The sequence below is a fragment of the Lycium ferocissimum genome, chromosome 2, assembly GCF_029784015.1.
Source record: "Lycium ferocissimum isolate CSIRO_LF1 chromosome 2, AGI_CSIRO_Lferr_CH_V1, whole genome shotgun sequence".
NCBI lineage: Eukaryota > Viridiplantae > Streptophyta > Magnoliopsida > Solanales > Solanaceae > Lycium > Lycium ferocissimum.
In genome coordinates this window covers 50,783,604-50,802,532 of record NC_081343.1, presented here as the reverse complement: position 1 = coordinate 50,802,532, position 18,929 = coordinate 50,783,604, and the positions used below count along the sequence as shown (strand labels likewise).

At 34.1% G+C, this 18,929-nt stretch overlaps 2 protein-coding genes and 2 long non-coding RNA genes across 5 annotated transcripts; 1 reads left to right on the top strand and 3 right to left on the bottom strand.

Moving 5' to 3' along the window:
• The first annotated feature begins 1,429 nt into the window (after positions 1 to 1,429).
• Positions 1,430 to 2,464, top strand: LOC132048158 (uncharacterized). Its single transcript, XR_009412919.1, has 3 exons — positions 1,430 to 1,664; positions 1,785 to 1,875; positions 2,096 to 2,464. It is a non-coding gene; the product is annotated as an uncharacterized LOC132048158 (long non-coding RNA).
• A 1,154-nt stretch (positions 2,465 to 3,618) lies between these two features.
• LOC132043399 (GDSL esterase/lipase At5g45670-like) lies at positions 3,619 to 6,394 on the bottom strand. Its single transcript, XM_059433897.1, has 5 exons — positions 6,060 to 6,394; positions 5,254 to 5,378; positions 4,910 to 5,155; positions 4,184 to 4,439; positions 3,619 to 4,009 (listed from the first exon to the last, which is right to left on the bottom strand). The coding sequence occupies exons 1-5, from the start codon at positions 6,316 to 6,318 to the stop codon at positions 3,786 to 3,788; spliced, it is 1,110 nt and encodes a 369-aa protein (XP_059289880.1). The 5' UTR covers positions 6,319 to 6,394; the 3' UTR covers positions 3,619 to 3,785.
• Positions 6,395 to 13,108: 6,714 nt separating this feature from the next.
• Positions 13,109 to 13,445, bottom strand: LOC132048157 (uncharacterized). Its single transcript, XR_009412918.1, has 2 exons — positions 13,236 to 13,445; positions 13,109 to 13,200 (listed from the first exon to the last, which is right to left on the bottom strand). It is a non-coding gene; the product is annotated as an uncharacterized LOC132048157 (long non-coding RNA).
• A 123-nt stretch (positions 13,446 to 13,568) lies between these two features.
• LOC132043383 (uncharacterized) lies at positions 13,569 to 15,369 on the bottom strand. Of its 2 annotated transcripts, XM_059433889.1 has the most exons (3): positions 14,799 to 15,369; positions 14,295 to 14,400; positions 13,569 to 13,894 (listed from the first exon to the last, which is right to left on the bottom strand). In XM_059433889.1, the coding sequence occupies exons 1-3, from the start codon at positions 15,246 to 15,248 to the stop codon at positions 13,671 to 13,673; spliced, it is 780 nt and encodes a 259-aa protein (XP_059289872.1). In that variant the 5' UTR covers positions 15,249 to 15,369; the 3' UTR covers positions 13,569 to 13,670. The 2 variants fall into 2 exon arrangements, with proteins under 2 accessions (XP_059289872.1, XP_059289877.1); XM_059433894.1 differs by lacking the exon at positions 14,295 to 14,400 and having other exon boundaries at positions 13,569 to 13,838; positions 14,799 to 15,364.
• Positions 15,370 to 18,929: the final 3,560 nt, after the last annotated feature.

Below are 18,929 nucleotides of genomic sequence, written 5' to 3'. Positions count from 1 at the left end.
TGTCCGCGAGTCGCACCTTCCGTCGCATCCGGTGACGAGGCGATTTTCTCAATCGAACTCCGTCGTAAAATGGCCATAACTTTTTACACGTATGTCCGTTTGACCCCCGTAAGATACCGTTGGAAAGGTATTTCAATGGTCTACAACTTTCATCAAGGAAGTTTTCCCAAATTCTCAATTAATAATGGGGTTATGATCGTTGGAAGTAAGACCTTCTATAAACTCACTTGCAAACATGCCTCCAGAGCGTTTTCAACTTTGTTTTTTCCCAAAGACATTTCTTATGACTTAATTGGTTTTCAAAACGCTTCCTATAACCCTTATATTGGTTCCATTATATTATCATGTCATGATTCAAGCTTCGTCCGAAGTTACGAGGTGTTACAGAAAGCAAAACTTCTAACATGATTTTACAAGTATAAATAATTGCAATGATTTAAAAGTTAAGGGGTTAAAAAATGGTTTGTAAAGAATCACAATTTCTAAAGCATACTACTATCATATATACTATGCAATTTACCTCCCTAAAAGAAAATAATCAATAAACTTTATTAAATTATAATTAAAACATCACTCCTTCATGGATAAAAATAAAATTACTTTCAAATAGCAAAATAATAAACTATGATAATTTTGAGACACATGACAAAAACGTGAAGACTAATGGCAAGTGAAGAAATGTTAAGTGATGTTTATGCTCGCAGTGTTTTCAAATAGTAAATAGACAATATTACGATTCATTATTTGAGTTATTCTCAATCGTCTCATTTCTATAGATGAAGCAAACTATTAAGCATCATTCATTTAATAAAGAATTATGAGGGTCAATAATGATAACTGGGGAATTTGACACATAATCTATATCTATATATAATATAAAGCTAGGCATAGACAAGGTGATGTGGCACCTCTCTATGGCCAGCATTACTATTTTTCTTTTTTCTGCCTTTTTTGACATTTTATAGGGTTTTTCCATCATTTTAATGCAATTATTAAATGACTAATACCTTTGGTTCTTGATAAATTACCGTCTAATTGCAATTAGCCCTCCCAAAAATAAATGTCATATGCAATGATAATTGAAACTGCTCAATTTAAATGCTCATAACATTAAAAAATGTAACTGCTGAAAGTTATTACTCCACTATTTATCATATGAATAGAGTCCAAAAATGATGATATCAAATCAAAGGACTACTTACCTGTGATTGAATCAATTGTGATGTGGAACAGAGGATGATAAGGAATTCTTGAGGGAGTCATGAGGGGATCCGAGGATGAGGACTAAAGCATGATCACGCCAAGATGTGTTACCATCAGGTTTGGACTGTAATACACTGTATAATTAAAGCATATCTGAAGGGATAGGGGGATGAGGACTGTAATTAAAGATTCCAAAACAAAGTTTGCAACCAACCAAGGAATTCTAGATCCTTGAAACCTATAGATTGTTTGCAGGGAGTCATAAAGAGAAGCCAACTAAAACTGAAGTTTCTGGTTGGTATTTTGTATGAGATGTGCTCCTATATTTTATTCACACAGTTCTGATTCCCATTATTTTTTCCCCTCATCCTCAGGCAACCTGTGTCCTGGCCATCACAACCTCAACAACGTCTTGTGAAGAATGCTAGGGGTCTCTAGTGCAGCCAAAGGAAGTTATAACTGTAAGTACACTGTATAATTAAGGCATATTTGAAGTGAAAAGAAGCTTTAACAAAGCAACCGATCAGTGGCTTGCTAAATTTATATTGCGTACAATAATTTGGACTATCTTTATGTTGAAGGCTGTGGAATGAAAAAGACGAACTATGTACACTGAGGTTGCTTCTCCTAATTCCCAATAAGAGATGACTTCTTTCTTCAGCTATATATGAGGTTTGTTTCTTTAATTTTGTACTAACACAGAAAATTTGATGCTTCTTGTAATTCCTGAAAATGTAATGAATTTGTGTTTAACTTTCTCTTAAGGATTTGATCAAGTATTATTTGCAAGACGAAAAAAGTTCTCCATTTGCAAATAGGATACAAATAATCTTAGTAAGTATAGATACTTAATAATTTTGTAATTAATTTTGTCACTCTTTGTCATCTTTAGATAGGTAGAATTGGCACCCAAATAAGTGGAGTCCTACCCATGTTGATAGGAATACGATCGTGATCAATATATCCTACCGAGGATGCTAAAAAATTGGCGGAAAGGATGCATAGAGACATATGTGTTGGAAGCGACAAATGTGGAGGATGCATTCTTGATTGTTGAAGAAGATCTTGAGCATTGTAAAACAGAAGAATTTTGCTGTAGATATAAGTGTTGCTAAATTATTGTTGGGAACAGTCTTTCTATCCTACAAAGATAGTGGTAAGATAAGAAACACATCCTACCCTTCTGAAATCACACTTGTGGAATTACACTGGGTATGTTGTTATTGTTGTTGTATGTGGCATTCAATTTGTAGATACCAGAAAAATCTTATGCACATTATTATGTTAAGTTTTTTTTTTGTTTTTTTGGCTACAGAGGCTATCACTTTAGACTAGGACTTTACAAATAGTATTTCTATTGTTTATGTTACTCATTTAATTAGTCACTTTAATTTTTATTATAAAATTTATAACAATAATTACTTAGTCATTTTTATCATTTTTTTATGACCGCGCGAAGCGCGTACAAATTAAATAGTGTGTGTAAGAACTCTTAGGCAACCCGTAAGCATTGGGCGTTAGGCGTGTTTAGGGCGTACAATCGGGCGCTTAGGGCGTAAGCCTCACAGAACTGAGCCCCACACGTAAGCCTCAAGGCGAGTCCCGGAACTGCCTTTTAAAACACTGACGATAAGGGATCGGATCAAAGCTTCTATGTATTTTGCCTTTCATAATATTCCTAGAGATGCAAAGGGCCCTTTCATTTGGATAAAAGCCAATTGCCTAGTCTTAGAATTAGGTACAATGAGACTAATTTCACTGCTAATTAATTTCATTTTAGGCGTATAGTATGACCAGTCCTAGCCTAGTTTTCTCTTTTGGAAGGATAATTTCATCGGAAAAAGATAGTATGGTGCCAACTACTTACCTGATTGAGTCTCATCCTGCCATCAAGTGATATGGTGGGATGGGAGATATTTCTCCACCTTTAATCAAAGATTTTGAGTTCCTCTTAAATGCATCTTACGCAGCATAAACCTGAATTAGTCAGACCATAGGGTCCAAAGACAAAATAGTTCTGTTTTCAGACTGAGAGTCTCATCCTAGACAGTCAAATTGAGTAGTAGAGCCTTAACCACTCTGCTAGACAAATGACAGGGATAGATTGTGATTAAGAACTTCTTGGAGAAATAGGGGATACAACTAGGGGATTCTCTTTGGCATATTGCAGTTTTTACTTTTTACGACTTACGTTTGGTTACATAATACGCCATGTATTTCGTTTCAGCAATATTGAAGCTCACTTCCTTCAAGTAAATGTGAAGCGAGTTAAAAGTAAATCACTAAAACGATATTGTTCCACTATAAGAAAGTACTGCAAAAATTCATCAAACGGTAGAATTTACTAGTGACTCGAGAAAGAAGTTGTTAATGAGAAAATCTACATACAATTATTGATGAAAAGAAGGAACAAAATAAAGAAGCAAAGTTGTTCAAACTCACATGTAGGACAAAGTTACAACATTTGTCAAATAATAAAATTAATTAGCAACTCAGAATACATATTTATAGGACAATAATAATAGAAATTCCACAAGAATATATATTTCATATTGATCTTGATTTAGCCTCATCTCTTATCTTCAGAGTTGAGCTAAGCGTTGAATATCATAGGGATAAGCATCTGATGGCCTTTCAGCTTTGTATGATCTCCTCCCAACAATTGTATTTGCAGCTTCACCTGGATGAAATGCATCCCAAAATAGGTATTCATTTCTATTTGGGCATGGATTTTGTAGTGGAAGACATGTTATTTGCCCGTTATTTCTTCCTACTCCACAACATCCCGCATTCGTCACTCTAAATCCTGAAAGTTTTTAAAAAGTCAAATGTTAGCCAATTTGGAAAAGAATTTTCAAGGCTCAATGAAGTATTCCCTTAGTTACAATTTATTTGAAATTCTTTCTTTTTTAGTCTGTTCCGAAAAAGAAAAAGAGGCATAACATTTGTCACACACAATAGTAGAGAGAAGAAATATTACCAAATGCTGAGGGGTTGTCAATTAAATCCTGGAAGATGTCATAAGCATTAATGTAGATGAATTTGGCATCTGGTGTATTGCTGTTGAACTCATCCACAAGACCCCTTAGCCTACTGTTGAATATCTGGTTTGCAGCATTTATATTTTCTGCACAGGTTTTGCCATCAGCACTGTTTTGGGCCAGAGCATTTGGGCTGCAACCAATTTGGCCCACTCCAATTAAGACAAACTTCCTTGCTCCGTAGTCGTACAAAGACTGATGCAATACACAAAAAATGCAAAAGCCCAATTAGAGTTGGCACTGATAGTCGTCGCCCAACTTATAATCTACAGCTTATAAACCTTTTGCGTTTTTGGTTTGATCAAACCTTTTAGGATTTTATTCATAATATCTTTTTTAGTCTCCCAACTACTGTTCCTAAAATATAGCTTGTAATTTTCTCTCTATCTTATTCACGTCATTTGTCCTTTTTTTTCATGTAAAAGTACTTCTAAGGTTATATGTGTAAATAATTTCAAGGACGTTTAATTCATTATAACAATAAAAAGTAGTTATCAATACCTTTTGACCAAACACTTTACTGATTATTATAAGTTTGATAAGCACTTTTATCTACACACATAACTGTGTATTTACTAAAATGAACTTCAACATCTAAAAGTGAATTTCATCACGTGATATTTATCATCTCCTTTTAATCAGCTAACTCAAAGACTTCAACTCACCTTCAATTGTTGAGTGTATTGTTGAATAATAACATCAGCATACTGCTCAGGATTGTATTGTCTACTAGTGGAGTAATAAATAGGCATGAAATAATTATTGAGATAGTCATTGCTGCCCAGTCCAATTGAGTAAATGCACTTGCTCAAATAATTAGAAGCTGAATCTTCATCTCCAAGTATTTGCACCACTTGTTGCACTGTGTTCCGGTAATTATTTACCTGCCCACCAAAGCTAATCCTCGCTCCCTATATAGATTTTGTAAACAAGAATTCAGTTATATGAAAATAACAAAAGATTAATGCACAAAAATCCCAAGAAAATCAAAGGCAAGTAGAATAATTACCAATTGCTGGCCAGTTTCGTCTCTAATTCCAGCAGCTGCAGATGCATAATTAACACCTCTGAGTATGTCTTCACCCCTTGCAGATGCATAGGGTGGAATATAATCGTCGAACCCCAAAAGCTCAGCTGTATATATATTCAAATAACACAATATTATGGTAAGACTTTTTAATTCCCTTTCGGCAAAATTATTAAAAGGAAAAAGTGGAAAACGAAAGCCAAGGCCTTTATTGTCCCATTAACATTTTTCACTTAATGCCACTCCTTATTTATAGCCACCTTTCTCAACCTTTTCTTTTTCCTCTTTAAAATGGAAAGCTAGATTTATGCCTTAGTTTCAATCTTCTTTTTCACTTAATATTAGGTACGACTTCTTTTTCAAGATTTAATAGTATCATACATTCATACATAACATCCCCAACATGGCTTTAAACAAATTTATTACGGAGTACACTAAATCAACAAAAACAAAAATACCGGATCCCTCTTAATTAATGTAGAATACGAGATCTACGTAAAAAAAAAAAAAATGTAACATAGGAATCTTATCTACTCCTATAAGCTAAGTGGAAGGAGCAAGTGGTGCTTTAGAATTTAGATACATGCAGAGTAAGATATATGTAGTAGTATCCGAGTACGTTAATTATAACTTGGAATAAGCTACAGCTTGCAGACTCTTTTGGTAGTACCAATACAATAGCTAACTGAAAACTTGAAGTCACGTTGAATAAGTTACGTTACTTCAAAAAAAATCGGACCAGGCCTAAAAATATATTACAGAGGAAAACAACTCAGAGAGATACTTACCAATGACATCAACTGTAGTTTTGCCATTGGAGAACCTGCCAGTAGGACCACCTGGATAATCAATACCATAAGGCAAGTAATTAGCCCTAGCTAAAGACTGAATATTGTTGTTATTCCCATTATCCACCAAAGAATCACCAAATATAAAATAACAAGGCACTTGGGGATCTCCTTTAACCCCATAATATTCTCCCAAATTCAATCCTAAAAGCACCACTACATACACCACTATCCATCTCCTTATTTCCCCAGCACCCATTATATCAATTCAAGAAACAATGAGAGAAAAGTAAGAAAATACAAGAGTCTTGGGGACTAGCTTGGAGGAAAAGCTTCAAACGAGTGTCTGGTTTATATAATATGTGTGATGAGGTCAATGAGTGAGACTGTGAGAGACAAAAAAACCAAAAGAGTACTGTGAAGCTTTTAATTCATTATTAAAAGTCCGTCATTAAATTTAGACAGATGAGAAGTGAGCTGGGTGCATTTATTTTTCACGCGGCGGAGAAAGTGTGAGCAGTGAGATTCAATAATGACTAACACTGTACTAACTTTAATTTTAGTTTCACAGATTTCCAATGTCTCTGAAAATGATGTGCATGTGCATGGAACTTCAGTTTTTATTTTGGTGGAAAGAATCACTGTGAATTCCATGGTAGTAGTTAAGCTGCTACAGAAATCATAGTCTCAATGATTGTAAGTATGGTATGGCGTGTAATAATTAATTCATCAGCTCCTTTATTGCATGCTGCCAGCAGGCCAACGCTCTTTCATTCTTCCTCCACAGTTTCAATTTATATGACTTAAGTAGCTTGCCCAGGGCCCGTTGATTCGACTCTTACATGATCATGGCCCTAAGTCAATTCAAAAGTATATTGTTAAAATATCAAGGCAAGTCTTTCTCTTATGAAATGAAACAGTGAATTGGCAAGCTAGGTATTAGAGAAATAACAAGTATTTCCAAACAATTATACTTAAAATGACCATGTAATATTATATGTATAGACATTTTGTTACCATGCCTAGACACGTTAGAGGCCTTTTGAATATTCATAAACGGCAATTTTCTACTTCCAGAGTCAAGAAGAGATCGAAGATCAAACTTTATCTTTGAGTCACCTTGAGCATCCCATCTTTATTGCCACTGTTATGCATATTTTGTCATATTAACATCTTGTACTGGAAGGTCAGGCACGACCCTCCTCCTCAATATGTTATCTTTTAAATCAGTGGTAATAAAATCGTGACTTCGAATTTTAAAAATCAGTAGCGAAGTTGTTACTATTTCCACACACAAACACACATATTTATATATGGTCCGAGTTCGACACAGTGAAATTTGTTGTACCTTTTGCATCTAGTCTAAGATTCACCACCACAATCAATCAGTCATATGTACAAAAGAGCTATACAAGACTAACAAGTTATAACATGCCTATGAGAAAAAGTTGATGAGTAACTATTAATTCTTGCGATCAGGTTGTTCGTAAAAGATATTGCTATTCAAATTAAACTAGACTAGACAGAGAAAGCTGTATATGAAGCATATTGCATTAAATCTGTATATGAAGCATATTGCATTAAATTATCCTGTGGAAAAGGTCAAGTAAATGAGAACGACTTGGTCACACAAAAAGAACAAGCTTAACGTGGAGGGGAGTGGAGAAATGAATTGAGTGTTGGGATTTATGAAGGGAAGTTATGAAGATATAAATATGGAAAGGGACCCTCCTAGCTAGGGTATTGAATGCACGTAAAATTACTAGTCACATGGTTTTTGAAGATGATTAAATTGGAATGCTGAAATTTATTGCATATTGATATACTTGCCGACATATCTCATCAGTAGGTATACATCTTCATTGAGATGCCTTTTTCTTTTTACCTTTCGTTTTAGTGGGATTAAAGGGGCGGCAGCCAAGGGTAAAAAGTTATTCACTCTAGGTATTTATATTTAATCAATTAATTGGTACATATGTGTTCACATTTATCAGTTAACTATATAGGACGTTAATTGATATGTATTCTATTTTAATTGTTAATTATTAAGATTAAATTTTTTAACTTAATATAAATACCGAGTACGGATAAATATTTATTAGGAGTGCGCGTTGGAACATGATTATTCTTGATATTCTAGCAGTATTGAATCATTGATCAGAATGGGTTAGGCAAAGTTGTTTTGCTTTTTCCATTACTATCATTTTTTTCTTCAGCACTACACTAGTAGAACGGAAAATGAAAGTTGGCTTACACATTTTTAGAGTTAATCTATCTATAAGTACTTGTTGGATTAGACCATTAAATAAAACGATTTTTCACTAGGTAAGCTCTTCAACCATTTTTCTGCTAAAATATATGATGTATTTTAATCAATTTAAAAATCCATAATCTATCGAGCCCAACTACTGAGCTCTCTTGATCGTTATAATAACCTAAATCCTCACACTAATTCAACGATTTTAAATCTATTTTATCCGGCAGATCTCTTACTTATCCTAATGGTATTTGGAGTCTTTGTACGTAATAAAATCCTCTGCAAGACCTTGACACATCACTCATGGCGTTAACAACTTAATAAATGCATACTTTTCATAATCAATGATTTTTCAACCGTAAAAAATGTCAAAATTAGAGGACGCCCAAGATTCAACAGCAAAAAACTGTCATTTATAATAATGCACATGGTATACATCTGGACCAGTGTCTTAAAAGGCAGTTTTGGGACTCGCCCCGGGGCGGGGCACTGGGAAAACGCCCCGGGACTCACATGTGGGGCTTAGTTCTATGAGGCTTATAGCGCCCCGGCTGTACGCCCTAAATACGCCTAACGCCTAGCGCTCGGGGCTCGCCTTATAGTTCTTACACAAATTATGTGTAGAATTCCTCAGTAACACTGTTGACCCTCATAATTCTTCAATATATAAATGATGCTTCATAGGTTTTTCATCCATAGAACTAAGAAGATTGAGAGTAACTCAAATTACAAGTTGTAGTATTGCATATTTACTATTTGAGAACACCGTGAGGGTGAATATCAATTAACAATTTCTTTTAAAAATAAATAACCGAATTTTACATCTTCACTTGTCATCGGTCTTCACGTTTATTTCTCAATATGAAAGTAATTTTATTTTTATTTATGAAGGAGTAAAGTCTTATTTTAATTATAATACATGTTTATTGATAATTTTCTTTCATGGAGGTAAATTGCATAGCATGATAGTAATGTATTTTAAGAAATTGTGATTCTTTTATTGTCTGAAAGTTAAGATTTTAGAGTTGATTTGCTTCTCATAATAGCTTTTATATCATTGCATTATTTATACTTGTAAAATCATGGTAGAAGTTTTCTTTTCTATGAGTTTCTTTAATCATGTTTTTAATTTTTTAAAATTATTAATGTATATTTTTTATATTTATTTTGTGTTATTATACTATTTTACTACATTATAAATTAAAAAATTTAAGATCCATGGGGCTTACGCTCCATGCCTCGGGGCTTACGCCCCACCCCATGCTAAGTAAAACGCCCCGCCTCACGCTCCCACCTTTTAAAACAACACGATCTGTACAACCTTCCCAAGTCAAACCCATAAAAGACTTGTCCCATTATTAGACCGTTGATGAGAGGAATATACAAACGTACGTTTTGCATTTTTAAAGTACCTACCTACTTAAATCATCTACCTATATGCTCGTCCTAACATAGATGAGCAGTTAAAAGGCATTTTTATACTCCACAATAATTTCACTTGAATTCTCTATTTGAATGAATCTTATCCACTCTAACAACAACATACCCAGTATAGTCCCAAAAATGGGATCTGAAGAGGGTAAAGTATATGCAGACCTTACCCCTACCTTGACAGATAGAGAGGAATCTTATCCACTACAAGTGGTTCAAAATAGCAAATAGGAAGGAGAAAAAATTCGCTGTGCTTGTGCGATCATTTGCACATGTATAAACTTTTCTTTATTATAATTTCTTGAGAAATTTTCACAGGTGATCATCCAAATATTAATCTATTACTTGGAAGTTACTGTTCTTTATTATGTCATATAGAATTCACTCAACTATTCACAAGAATTTAGTCGAGTTTCCATAGTCAGAAACTTTAAGATATTGGATCTTCAGGCTTCAGATCAACACACTTGTGTAGTTCTTCAATCTTATATCATATACCTAGCAAACCTCAAATTGCTAAACTTCAGTCTTCAGATGAAGAAATGCACGGTTTGCCGTTGAAATGGGCTGGTCTTTAATTTTTTGCCCTTCAAAATTGAACTTATGCCTAGCGGGACATAAGTTCTTCAAGGACAAGGGCATAACTTGCGGGATATCATGATGCGAAAATAATCTTATACCCCGCAAAAAAATTGTTTGTCGTGAGGACCAAAAATTAAATACAGACAAAAGTGCAACTGACCCACTTCAGATTTCTTTAGTGGGCTTTGAATTATATGCTTATGAGCAGCTTAGCCCATAAAGAAGCAGGCATGTCTTTTGGGCCTTTTGTTTAGTTCTCTCCACCTTGGAATTGAGTTCTTAAGTCCTCTTTTACTAGCTCGCCATTAGATGCTTCTTCAGCTCATGAACTCAATGGACTTAATTTTACTACCTTTCGTTCTTGAATCAAATTTCAATCTTCAAACTTGAGACATCCTGCAAATAATCAAATACCCCCAAGTCCTCAAGTTAACCTTCAGAGCTTTTCATTTTCCAGAGGTCGATGCCCACACAATTGTGTTTCAACATGAATTTAATTTGGAAAAAAAACTGATATTATGCGAAAAGCAATAGTAATCATTATGTAATACTCGTTTCACGGGTTTTTTGTCCCTCCGTCATCCTTCCTCATAAATTTCCACCTTATCCTAAAAGTGTAAACATGTCACATGGACCAAAATTGGTCAAAGTGTGCTTAGTTCATTAACCCTCAACCTTTTATAGCCATCGGTGGAATACTTTAAGAAATGACTGATCTTCTCAGCACAGTATGTGTGACAAACCAATGCATTTGACAAAACTTAAAGAGGATAAGACAGAAATCGCGCTCAAGAAACTAGAAAAATAATGTGCGCTTCACTATGAGGTCACTGTAATTAAAGCTGCTATTGTGTCTTATCTAATGTACAAGCTTATACGCTTTTCTTCAGGATGAAAAGATCACTAAGATACTTGACATGAAAAACCAAATCCCAGAACAAATAAATTTGACCCGTTTATGCCAGCTAACTCCTTAGAAGAAGTTCAAAAGCATAGACCATAATGCATTAGGAATATAAGTTCTGGGCACACAAAGTATCAAATAATATACAGCCAAACAAACAAGGATGGCAAAGCTTTTTTCACTTATACAACAAAATTCAGAGCTTGGCATACAGATATCCAACAAATATGGGTTATTGTAGCTGAAATGAAGTAGCTGCCAGCTTAAATCATGCAAATTCAGACCAAAATATGAATTTCTGGTATATAACAATAACACAAAAGCAGAGAATATGGAAACCAGAAACTAATCCACAGTAAAGGACACAACTAAGGATAGTACAAAATTAGTTGAAGCAATGGGAAACTAAATGGATGGCATAAAGCTTCTGATGTGGGTTAGTTTTTTAGAAGGGGCCCCGGGAGGCAGGAAAGGAAGAGAGCATTGCACTTTCCTGTTGTTCAACTCTTCGTGGCAATACAAACCAAACATGCAATTATCAACACGCCTATTCTGAAATTCTGTCACTTTGATGGAATCACAGATCTTTTTGAAGAATGTCTTTTCTAATGGTTTCATAATTCCTACTTCTTGAATTTTTTAGCAATACCATGAATGATAGTAAGTGCTACTGCCTTACGAGGAATCAAAAAAAGAAAGATTAGCAGTACGCCGACAAGCCTAGAAGTACTGAGCTAGCTACGCAGCAGACTCCTGCATAATTTTATGTTTATCTATATCAAACTAGGTTCTTCGAGATGAAGTTTCAAGGTTGACTCTCACGCTAGTATTTACAAAAAATTTCACACGAAATTTCAGTAGTCAACGCCAATTTCTGTAGGACGGTAGCATATATTATATAACATCATATCATGATTTCAGTTTGAAGCTGCAGTTGCACGTGATATGAATCTGTCCGTGCTGCATAAATCATTTCCCATTATATAAAGGTGTTCACACATTTCAGGGCTATTCAAAAAGGAAACTTGGCCTTACATGTACAGGACCATTAGTTCTCAATGCTTCAAATTCCTTCAGTAGTTCAAACTCCTTTCTCCATTATAGGGTTCTACTAGTCCACGAGTTAATCAGTTTTCCAATCATGATAGCAAGACTAAAGTTAAACACATCAATGTGGCTGACCGTCGACAGAGGAGGAGATGCTTGGGCAACTCAGAACTTAAAATCAAGCTATTTGACAATAGTCGGGCTAATTATGTATTCTTGCCTAAACCTTGCTAGACCAGATAGTAGAACAGTTCCCCACACCAAACCAAGCTAAAAACATCATTGCCATTTTGATTTCCCTTGTCCTTAGGAGTGATGATGATCATCCCATCCATCACATTTTTCATGCTACTATATCTTGCTCTATGGTGAGACATGCAGCAAATGCTAGTAGAGCAGAATAACACTTGATAGAATCATAATTTGCAATTTCTTAATTTCTTTCACAATATAAAAGCCTTTTGAGAGTAGGTCACCATGAACAACGCCTGGGCAAGCAAATCATTGCATTACCCAACACAAGAACCTTCCTCCAAGTCTTAAGGCAAGGAAAATTCAGATTGCCCTGCCTGGAAAGACAATTGATACTTCAATTTGGGCAAATGCAAAGGAAATACTCCCTCCATTTCAATTTATGTGAACCCATTTACTAGCAGAATTTAGCTTTTAAGAAAGTAGAGAAGACTTTAAACTTGTGGTGTTAAATGAGTCACATATACTTTATTATTGCTATAAATCATTGCATAAAGGTAAATTGTTTCCAAATATAGAAAGAGGTCATTCTTTTTGGCATGGACTAATAAGAAAATAGGTTCACATAAATTGAAACAAAGGGAGTATCATTTTTGTTACAAATACATGACTTAACATTTACTAGGTAATTTACATTAACGGCAGAGAGGACTCCTCAAGGGACAAAACTGACTGCTATAGCTACATCCCAAATATATACTACGTAATTGCTATAGCTATACAGCCCATGGCAGGTAGCTACTACTAGAGGAGTCCCACCAAAGAAGTCTTTTTTTCATTGAACAAAATCAGCTACTTTTATGCTAGCAAAAACATTCAGATGATAGTTTTGGTTCTTAACAAGTCACGTATAAATTATAATACAACAACTACACCAAAAACATACCCAGTGAAATCCCACAATGTGGGGTCTAAGGAGTAAGAAAGTATACTTTTTTGAGTTCCTTCATATCTTTACCCAAAATCAGCTACCTCGGAAGGTAGGGAGGCTGTTTCCGACAAATTATAATACAAGCCTGAAAAACAAAAAGTTCAGCTACTTCTACGTTGATCTTTTTGCACTTGTGTTGGTACTGCACTGGAAAGCCACAACGTAGTTAAGAGTTAACCATAACACCTTGGTTTCAACTTCACTCAGTCACAGGTCTGCCCCGGTAGAGGAAGTAGAGGTATGTTTTGAAGAAATATCCTTGAAAACCATGAGTAGGCCCTTCAAATCAGTAGTTCCCAATTCAAGGCAGTCCTTAAGCAAATCGCCTTCTAAGACTTCCTTCTGAAGTGTTTCTATTACTTCCTTCAGCGGACCCTGCTTAAAAAATATTAGACCAAGTACAAAAACAACTGACTTGACATACTTGAGTTCTGGTACGGCTCCTAATCACTAACTACCCAGCCCCCACCATAGAAACTGATCGAAGTTCTATTATTATCTTTTTTTTATAACCATGGTGTCCGGGCCAGCTTGCGCGACTAATTCCACGAGATACCTGCTACCTCCCACCAGGAACAGGTACCAGGTAACTCTGCCCGCTAAAGCTTACAGATATGGAGAAATCACCTAGTGTTTTCGTCTCTGCTGGAATTTGAACCTGAGACCTCATGATTCTCCTCAGGGGCAGACACACCCTATGTGAAGGGTTGTCATCCGACACTGCTTCATTAATTTATTTATTTTTTATAAATATATGTGTGTGTATAATCTGAAAAAATAGAATTTCAACTACATAAACAATAAATGACACCCCATAAATATAGTAGCTTTGTGGCTCGCTGGTTAGTTTCCTCGCTAATGCAGGAATCCACCCAAGTTCGAGCCTAGCAAGTGTATTTTCCATGTTTTTTTTTGCATTTCTCCAAAGTGCCTCACCCTAAAAAGTAAATGTTGTGAGTGGAGGTTCGAACTTCCTGACTTCTTGTCCAGTCAGGATAATAGAGACCAGCGTAACTAAGACTCATTTCTTCAATATTGTAATTAATATAATGTTGGTATATCAATTTATTTATTTTTTAGATGTCAACACTGCTTATAAAAAATCCTGCGTACACCACTAGTTCTCCTCCTACTTCATTGACCACTTGGCCACACCCTTGGGGGGTGAAGTTCAAATTTAACAGAAAATAGAAATTGTTGGTCCAAGTACATCCTTTTTTGACCTTCAATAAAAATACTCATGATTCTCTTTTTGGTGGCTAGGAGGGAATGAAAAGCGCAAAATCATTATATGATAAATTCATCAGTATGATATTAGTAAAAGCAGAAACTTACAGATTGTCGAAAGACCTTCCTCAATCTACCAAAAAGAGATGTCGAAACTTTCAAAAGATTATGATAATTCCGATTAATCCAGTCAACCCTTTCCCTATCGGAACCAACAGTGGAAAACTCAGTAAGACCACGCAACATTTCATTCAACTCAGACATATCAAACGAGGTAGCAGCATCTCTCCAATCATAATCCCAAGCAACACTCCACATAATGTTCCAGAAACTACCAATATCCAAACCATTCTCCAATATTCTAGCAATGGATCGAGCTCGGTCAGCGGCATGGTAGTCACCACGCGCTTCACGGAGATTGGCGACACGGGATAAGAGGGAATGAGAGAGAGAGAGGAGGATGTGGTAGTTGGAATATGGGAAAGTAAAAGAGGAACTACAAGGTGATGGATTTGAGACAAGAAACAACAACAAGAGGACAACGATTGAGCGACTCATGCTCACTTGCCGGACGGTGAAGAAATCTCTACGAGGGTTTTTCTACTTTACTTTCCTAATCTCTTACTCCCACTCTCCACTTTTGCTTATATCCTACCCCCCTCCGTGGCATGATATTAGTTTGATTAATCACGGAGTTTAAGAAACTTTTAAAATTTATGTTCTAAAATAAGTTATAGTTATTTATGTGGCTGTAATTTATTTCATTAAGGGTAAAGAGAAAATTTTAATTTAAATTATTTGTAAATATAGAAATGTATCATTTTTTTTTTTGATATATTAAAAAGAAGAGGGTATCATATAAATTGGGACAGAGGGAGTATATAATATTGTTGTTTTTAATTGTACACTTTAGAAAATCAAAAAATAATTTATCATTTTATTTTTATTTTATTTTTATTAGTACTTATTGAATTGATAAATTTAAGAAATTATTATTGACTGCACAAAGTTTAAAATATATTTTTTTATGTTAGTTAGCAATAATTTAGAGTGATAGGATATATTAAAATTGTCATTCTATTTTTTTTTTTCTCTTTAACAGGCTTGACAAGGAAGTAGTGACATTTTGTTATTTATATAACACGTGTCATATCTGGTATTGTAAAATCAGCGTTAATGAAAAATGACATGGATGAGTCATTTTGGATACGGTGATGCATAAATGAGCTAAACTAGTGATGAGTGGCATAAATGAGCCATTTTGGATATATTATGATGGCATAAATAGTGTTATTGAAACGAGAAACAGGCGTAAATAGCCATTTCCAGATAGTTCGATAAGATATTTGGCGCTTTTAAAAGTAGATTATATTATGTCTTTAGGGTATCCAAAAGTTATTAGATTCCATGTAGGTAATTTATAAACTTTTAGGAAGTGGGTTGATACTCCGGTCATATAACTTTCAAATTGCCAAGACTTTCGATTTTCATTTAAATAAAAATTAGTGTATTGTATATGACTATGATAATTTATACCTTTTAGTCTATCAGATCTTCCAAATAAGATGTTCTAACTAAGTTGCAAATTCAAACAAGTACAAACTAATTAAAAGTAGCACTCAACAACTAACGACTTACTAACAACTAACAACAACATTCAGTACTAGATATTAATGCATCTCTCTAACTCCTCATTAGCACCATTGCCGACTTGCTTTACAATGACTAGAAATTAAAGTTACAAGTTGTCAACGACGAAATGAGACTTGCTTTACAATGACTAGAAATTAAAGTTACAAGTTGTCAACGACGAAATGAGAAAGCAACCTAAGCTAATGGTTAAACTATCGGGACAAAGGATTGGTGGCAACGCAAAGTGTTCCTATTTTTTTTATAGTTGGAAGTATAATGGGGGGTGGAGTTCTTTTGATCTAGGAAGGTTCTGCAAAATATATTTTCTGTCAATTTATCTGAGAAACCATTAGGTCTCTGTTATAAAAGTTGTCAACTTTATTTGTCCAACTTATTAACAATATTCCTCCATGATTCTTCGTTTTTCTGATTTTTGTTAATCTACATTAGGTAATTCTTCCATAAGTTATAGGAGTAACTATTATGGTTTAAAAAAAAGTTCTCCAATCACATTTATATTATAGCTAATTTTATTGTAGCAAAATACGCCTATTATTTTACAAGACGTGATCTTTATTTCTTTATTGAAATACTAGCAAAACCTATTTTGTTATTACTTTTCTTTATTATTATCCGCGCGTACGTATACTAGTTTAAATTTAAATGGAGAAAGTTTTTTGTACAAGAATGGAACTTTATATGAATCAAATAAATATCATGCATTTATGTAACTAGTTAATTGTGAATTGGATTCATTTGTATAAAACAATCTCAACGTGTTTTTCAAAGTACGTAAACATATGCTTAAAAATTGTTCCAACATCCTTGTATTAGGGGATAATTGTTTTTTTGCTAATAATCTGACAAGAATGGCTACATATAGTTTTGGCAGTAGCATGATACGTTAACATTTCAGTTGCATTAGAATATGGTCTTTCAGTAGTACCAATAATTTTATTACTATTATTTTTATAAGATCATAATGAATCTGTTAAGTAATCTCATAACCACATAATTATACTTAATAAATGTGTTTTATCCATGTAAAATTACCTCTGATGAGAATATAAATTTAACTTATGAATTTTTGGAAAACAATTATCTGACATATTTTAGAAAAAATTATGGAAAACAATCATCTTACATATTTTAGAAAACAACAAATCAAAGCGCAATGACTTTCCATTCATTTTTTTCTCCTTTTCTTTTACTCTTGAAATAGTCCAAATATTAGATATTCAAGGAAAAAAGATATGAAAAATGAACAGCAGGGACCCATTCAAAGAATATAATCTTTGGATTCGTATTCAATAGCATAACAAAAAACAAGCCTGGCCAAGTAAAATTCACAAAGGCACGAACTCTTAACCCTTTTTTTGAGAAAAGAATCTAAAGTATAAGAGAATGTTCCTCCCGCTTATTTAGTTTGTGAAGTGAAGAAATTTTTTTTTTTTTTAAAGAGTGTGCTATCACAAATTTCCTTCATTTTTTAGTGTTCTCCCCCAAAATTACACAAGAGAAGCAAAAGCTACTTATGTTGTATTTTAATCAGTATTTTCCTCTTCTTCTTTTTTCCCTCAATATTTCAACACAATTATTAGAAAAAAAAAATAGCACCAAATAATCCAACAGTGGCATAGTTGAAAGAACTGTTTGTGCGGGCGGAGCTACAGTGCTGGGTGTGGGTTCGGGCGAACCCAGTGGCTTTTCTCCCAACCGTATATTTGTATTACAAAATCCACTAAACATTCATAGATTTACGGAGCCGAACCCAGTAACAAAAAAGCCTCTTGATTTTGCGGCGAGAGGTCCACTCTATTTTCAGTTTTCGCGGGAGGATTGTGGGTTCGAATCCTTCTAGTAATAGCGCGCTTGTTTTTTGAGTGACTTTTCTTTGTTTCTTAAAAAGGAAAAAACCGCAAAATAATAATTAAAAAAATAAGACAAAAGCTCGTGAAAAGAAGCCCAACTCCCCAAATGTCCTTCACTTATTTGGAAAGTTATTCCTAAAATCAAAATTAAAAGAAATCAAGTCCTTTGCTATTCCTTCCTTTCCTTTTAAATTTATTTACGTTTCTTTTGTCTTTTGATTTTTGAAGTAGATGTTATTTTTTATTTCAAAGGTTGAAGCTCTCATTTTAATTTGTTATATTTCTATAATTGTATTTGCATTGTTGTGTTTTCCCCAAAATTTCCTTTTGTTACCGTTACCATGTGAATATGATTTGTTTATTAGTTGGAGAAGGGAGATGATATATATTATTCTTTTCTTTTCCTAGTTTTATAAATTTTGATTATTTTTTGTATATGGTTTCACAAGTTGCATGGAGAAATACTAAGCAACATTTGGTAACTTTCTTCGTATATTAGTTAGGTCTTATTTGAATTATTTAGTAGCAAAATACTTTTGAACATAAAAGTTAATATTACATGACAAAAGCACTATCAACATCATACATTAAAACTTATTAACAGATGCTAACAATTTTGTGTAAGAAAATTGTATTATACATTTAAAGAAAAAATTACACAGTATGCTATCGTTGTGTATATGTGTAGTAACTTATTATGTATCTACCATCATTGTGTCATATATCCAACTACTAT